The 6,401-nt window shown below is 40.4% G+C and overlaps 1 protein-coding gene across 2 annotated transcripts in view; it reads right to left on the minus strand.

Annotated features, from left to right (window-relative positions):
- Positions 1 to 6,401, minus strand: part of LOC107086001 (coiled-coil domain-containing protein 136-like) — a 48,883-nt gene that overhangs the window by 20,616 nt on the left and 21,866 nt on the right. For both annotated transcript variants that reach the window (XR_001481289.1, XM_015376716.1), the window contains exon 2: positions 4,635 to 4,934. Coding sequence is in view for 1 of the 2 variants with exons in the window: in XM_015376716.1 (XP_015232202.1) it covers positions 4,635 to 4,934 (300 nt within the window). In the remaining variant the exon portion in view is untranslated. The remainder of the gene's footprint in view (positions 1 to 4,634; positions 4,935 to 6,401) is intronic.

Below are 6,401 nucleotides of genomic sequence, written 5' to 3' on the forward strand. Positions count from 1 at the left end.
ACGAATATTGATCTGGTTTTCACCGAGTTGTAAAAGTATTTAAATCTAACAGCAAGCAGACTAAACCATACATGGACAGGGTGATCAGGGGTTCCTCTTTCAAAGGGACTGCAGAGCAGTTTTAACCCTGGCTTTAGTTTTTAAGAGTCACAGCTGCAGAGCAGACGCCTTCCTTTGAATTTCCAATGGGATTTAGAAAACATTTCAGCCAAGTTACACAGCAATCATATCATGTAGTCATAAAATACTTTGCAAAAAAAAAAAATCCCAAAAGTGGGAATTTATATAAAGTTCTTTTTAGGGCTGAAACAATTAATTAAATTAATTGTGATTAATTGATTATTGAAATAATCGTACAACTAATTTATTCGATTAATCGTTACCTTGAGAATAGAGACTCTAAAACATGCCTTTAGCTCAATGCTTCCCAACTTTTTTTGACTTGCGTACCCTTTTGGGTACTTTGTACGTACAATATCTAATTATAAAATAAGCATTTAATTGTTAGGTATTTTGTTCTTTGCATCTAAAAAAAAAACAAAATAAATATGTTGCCTGGAAGCTAGTAGGGAATCAAAATAGGTACAAAATAAAATTAAACAATAAATCTGTCTCTATAAAACTGGAGCTCTTCTGAGTAACTTAGACTTTATTTGTCATTTTTTACACACAAGTGTATACAAAAAGAAATTTTGTTCAGTACAGCTCTCAAGACATTTTCATTTTTTAAAGTGCAGCCTTGATAAAGGGAAGCAGCTGTGAAGCATTCAGGGTTTTTTTTTTTTTTATAACCCTATTTTATATAACATTCAGCAGTCTAATGGCAGTGGGGAAGAAACTGTTCTAGAATCTGCTTATAACTCCCTGAACTCCCTTATAAGCAGATATAAACTTGATGAATTGGAAACAAAATACTAAACAAAAATTGTAGTCGGACTGACTCCATTTATTTTACTTTGATTTCAACAGGTGACACTGATCTGCTGTGATGAGCTCCGATAGCTCAGTGTGAAAAACAGCTGATCCCAGACTGTTCTCTAAACCAGGCTGTTCCTCTGCTTGGTTTGGATGTGTGTCAAAGATGAAGTTGAACTCAAACCTATAAGAATAACTTCCTTTTTTTGTTGAAAAAAGCTTGTTTTATTTATTTTTTTGTTGGATCATAAGAAAGCAAAACAGATTCCAGCCCTATTTTATTTTACTACCAAATAAATCAAATATTTTCATGTACCCCTCGCAATGCACTCACTGCTTTAGCTGACAGAGCAACACACTTAGAACAGTAATTATACCAAGATTGTAAAAAAAATATATTAAATGTATAGTGGAGGATGTTCTTGTTCCGGGTGGATCATCAAAATAAGTGGTCCTCCTAAGGGTCAATCGTTTTAGTGATATGTTTACGTAAGGCCGTCCTACGTTTCACCATTTTCACTTACCGGTGGTGAGTCTGACAAAGTGGAAAAAAAGCACATTTGCTTTTGGAAAGTAAGCTTGTATGAGCGATGCAAATAGCAACTTTTAAAGGCATACTATGCAACATTTTTCAGTTAATTAATGTGTTCCATAACGTTTTGGATGATTAAATGAGTCATTTCAGATTGAACAAAGGTTTTCTCAGCCGCCCTGGTGGTCTGTAGGGGAAATACCATACTTTCAATTGCAGGAGCCCTCGGCCCGCACCCACAGGCTCAGAAGTCTCGTGCATCGCGAGAGTCGGTCTTGCTTTAGAACTACTACACGCCCCCAGTGAAAGGCATGCTCGTTGCTAGCTCAGTGGCGATATTTGTGCAGTTATCATGGCGGAACCAGCGAGAATTTTCAAACTCGAAAATTGGAACAAAATAGTCACTTACCGCAGTAGACATGGTGATTCGTTGCGTTCGCCTGTCTGCTAAGCTCAAAACAACCGCGCCTGGCTTGACGGAGAAACCAGGAGAACAGCTGAGCATATTTACGACAGTGCACTTTTACTTTCGTCCTCTGGGGGGAGCCTCGCTGGAAAATCAACACCGGTTTCATAGTGTACCTTTAAACAGAGCGCGCACAAGGAGAAATGGGCTCGTGCACGCTCTCGCACGTGCTTAATAGACGTTCCATCTTAGGAGCAGGTACAGGGTTGTGCATGTGCATTTTTTTTAAGTGGAGAGGGCGGGTCTTTTCAAAAATTTGCGAAAATCCTCCTGCATAACTTTAACATTTTCTGTCAATATGCTCTATTGAGAACTCCACAATCGGAAAAGTGTTATTTTCACCTGGTTTAATTTTGTTAAAAAGTCTTCTTTAAGGAACCATTATCTGATTATTAATCGATTGATCGAAAAGATAATCCTCAGATTAATCGATATGCAAAATAATTATTAGTTGCAACCCTAGTTCTTTTGATTGTGATACAGAGAGATTGAATCCAGCTAAACAATTTGCCTTCAGTAGTCACCTAAATAGCAGTCAACAAAGCTGTTTCATCTAAATAAGAGAACAGGGAATCAATCAACAGCTCTGAATATTTAACCCAGACTTAAAGTCAAATATATATGTTTGGAAACTATCCAAACAGGGGTTAAACTTAAGTGTAGACTACATGGAATAGATTGCAAATGGTTCAGTTTTTCATTCTTACACAGCCCATTACTATTTTTCATCATCTTCAGAATTATGCGCTACTTTTTTCTGGTCTATCATATAAAATCCAATTGAATTAAATCAATGTTTGCAACTGTCATGTGAGAAAATGATCAAACATTTCTAGTGCTAGGAAAACATTTGCAAAGCACCAGTTATGTAAATTACTAATAGCTGCTAATTAGTTGCTATAACCAATTCACTGCTGCTGAACTAACACACACATAACAAATCCGCAGCTAAAAACAAACATTTATTCACAACTAAAATGACTTTCCAGTCTCTTGATGGGGAAAAAAATGAAATAGACATTAAAATGGCATTTAGTAGCTTTAGGCTATAACATGTCCCCAACGTGCACGGATATGAATTGCATCAAAGATGAAGCCAAAATCTAAAACACAGACACAAACTATCAAAGACTCAGAACATGGTTAATTAGCTCTGTACTGGTCACACAAAATTATCTGAATCATCCCAATGCTAACACCACAGAGTCTGGTATAACAAACGGCCATTTGTCGTTATGATCCGGGACATTAGTCCAGAACCTTCTGTCAACAGACACCTTGGCTGTCGATGGAACGACCCCACCGCTGCAAGACAAAGCCCTGAGCTCATGGTGAACTCTAGTGCTCACACTCATAAACACAAGCTGAGCTCAGTGTGGCCTCATACCTACGGCCTTATTCACTGCAAGGTTCCCTCAGCATTAACGCCCTCATTTATAAGGAGTGACACAATACCCTACTACCCACCAGCTAGGAACGAAGGACCTTGTCAGTGATCGCATTAAAATGTCTGTTTTATTGTCATAACTAAAATGTCCGGAGAGAAAAGTTCAGCTGTTTAAAGGAGAAGTGCAGTTTTTCTGTATTTACCCTTTTTTTTTGGGTCTACTTTGCCTTGCTTCATACAGCTTCAACTGTACAAATCCAAACATGACACAGGAAGAGCAGAGTTAAGAAACTTTGATAAAAGCTTAGTGAAGTCTTTGTATCTAGAACACAATTTTTTTTGTTATTTTCTTTTAAATCTAGATAAAAGCAGGGTTGCTCAGTGGAGCTGTGGGTTGCACTGCAGCCTTGCAGCAAGAAGGTTCTGGGTTTGATTCCTGGCCCGGGGTCTTTCTGCATGGAGTTTGCATGTTCTCCCTGAGCATGCGTGGGTTCTCTCTGGGTACTCTGGCTTCCTCCCACAGTCCAAAAACATGACTGTTAGATTAATTGGCTACTCTAAATTCTCCTTAGGTGTGAGTGAATGGTTTGTTTGTCCTGTTTGTCTCTGAGTTGCCCTGCAATGGACTGGTGACCTGTCCAGGGTGGACCCTGCTAGAGATAGCCATTGACAGCTAGAGATAGACACCAGCAGCCCTCACAACCCCCAATTGACAAGCATGTCAGATAATGGATGAATGGATAAAAAGCATAATGGTAAAGAGATTTGCTGAAAACAAAAGAATGAAATGTGGATGGTGCATTTGTAAGCAGTGCCCCTTGACTTTAACACCCTTTAAGAAATGTCCATCCCATTTCCTGCATTCAGATGGGTGCACAGAGTCCAGCTGCATTTAGCTCCAACCATCTTCCCATTGACTTTGATCAACTTCATTACATGTTTGAGGTGTTCCACATGTGGCAAACTGCAGATGGTACTTTTCACTCAGCAATGTCTTCTCTATGCCACTCTTTCATAAATACCGTACTTATAACGTCCCGTTTGGAGATTATTCTGCTGAAAATGTGCACTTCTGCAGCTTCACCATAGATTCCTCGGCCTTCCTTGTTCTTTTGTGACTGACACATACCTTTTTAGTTTGGTGTATCAGAGTAAAAGGGGCTGAATACAAATGCAGACATTTCAGGTTTTATATTCTTTAAAGAATTGAACGTTTTTGTCAAGGCTTTTTCAAAGCACTGCTTGCCTTTCCAGCTTGCTTAACTGAATCATTCTCCACATGATGACTGATCAGGATAAAAATAAAACCTCTGCATCATTGCTGGATATCTCACCTTGCAACTCATGGAAACTTTCCTGGTGCTTGTTGGACGTCTCCCTGGCCTCGTCCAGCTCAAGCAGCAGCTGCAGCACCTGGGCCTTCAGCTCCTCCAGCTCCTGCTCCTCCGTCAGCGGCTCCTGCTCCTTCCTCCTTTTCTCCAGCCCTTCCCCTTCCTCCCTCAGCTTCCTCTCTTCCCCCTCGTCCTCCTGGTCCAACACTTCCTTCTCGTTGTCCTCCAGGACGCCTCTCTCCTTAGCTGTCATCTCGTTGTCCATGTTCGGGCTGCTGTCGGCTTTCAGATCACCAGGATCATCTGTTGGAGGGATGCGGATGATAGAAGAGGAGATAAAAAGGAGAGTTTGATGTGTTACAAAAATCTGTCATTCTCTGCATCCGGCCATGCTTGAAACAACAGCACCATCTTGTGAGACGCACATTATTTTGCACACCGACTCCTACTCCATTTATATCCACTAAGAAAATACAGTGTGAACTATTAATATAGAAAAAAAAATAGATATTCTACTTGTGAATTCATCTTTTAGGAAAGAAGAAGGAAAACATCTACCTATAAAGCAACAGCTTAACAGTCAGGATGTAGTTTAATCAACTGCTCTGCACTTTGAATACAAATGTTCAGCCAGCAGGTGGAGTGAGTTAGCTGACACATTGCGGCAAAGCAAAGTAGAGGGGGGGGTGAGTCAGTATGCTGAAGCAATCACTATGACTCACCACTCAGCAATGCACCTCAAAGTCCATAACAACATGAGCTGGCGCTTATAGTAAGAGAGATGAGGCACATGCGACTCTCACAAAGCGCCGTGTCACATTACACGGCCCTATGCAGTCTTTTCATTGCTTATTTCACAGCCTGATCCAAGCATGGCGGTTTATGCACAGAACTGATGTACAGCAATGCATTGGGAATCGGAATAGATGTAAGAAGAGGCGCTTGGACAAATACAAGACGGGAAAACTAAAGTTAAAAAAAAGAGGGGGGGGGGTGCGCTCAGCTGCAATTTCAAAGGGAAAATATCACTCCCGCTTTAACTCTGTTCAGTAACTGCAAGAAAATCTGCTCTCACCACAGCACAGATGCACTGACCCGACATCATTTTTCTCTCACCTTTCAACAGCATGCTCTTTTAAGGTCGAGTCCGTTTCACAGTTAAATGAAAATGTAGCATTACAAATTTGGAGCCGAGTGCCTCATAACTGCGGGTTAGACTCGGAGAGGAGTGTGACAGTGAGATGAGCAGAGGAGGGAGGCTGCAGCAGGGGACAGGGTGGTGAATTAACTACAGATCTACCTAATTAGCAGCCATACATGCCTGTGTGTAATCAGGACTCGGGAGGATTTCGCATCTCGAGATAATTATTTCTTTCCCTCCCCTCAGATTTCTTGTAACTACAGTACAGAGCATGGAGAAGTTTAGACAGGGTTACATCGTAGAATAATATCCCAGGCGTAGGACGTTTTACAACGACCTGTACGAAGACTGGAAAGTCTCCTATGAGACATGGTGGTGGCAGGATCATGCTGTGGGGGTGGCTGGTCAAAGTTTATGGGAGGATGGACAGAGTTGTAATTAAAACATCTGTAAATTAGGTTTATTTACATTTTTTATAAATATATGATACAGAGATTTGTTTCACATTGAACACAAACATTAGTTTCATTATTACTGTAATTATATAGCCTCGTGAGACCAATCTAATCTCGCGAGCTTTCAAGGTTTCACTCGCAGATCAGTCTGGCTACTTTCCGTTAAAGAAAACG

This window comes from Cyprinodon variegatus, unplaced genomic scaffold, assembly GCF_000732505.1.
Source record: "Cyprinodon variegatus isolate N-32 unplaced genomic scaffold, C_variegatus-1.0 Scaffold140, whole genome shotgun sequence".
Lineage (NCBI taxonomy): Eukaryota > Metazoa > Chordata > Actinopteri > Cyprinodontiformes > Cyprinodontidae > Cyprinodon > Cyprinodon variegatus.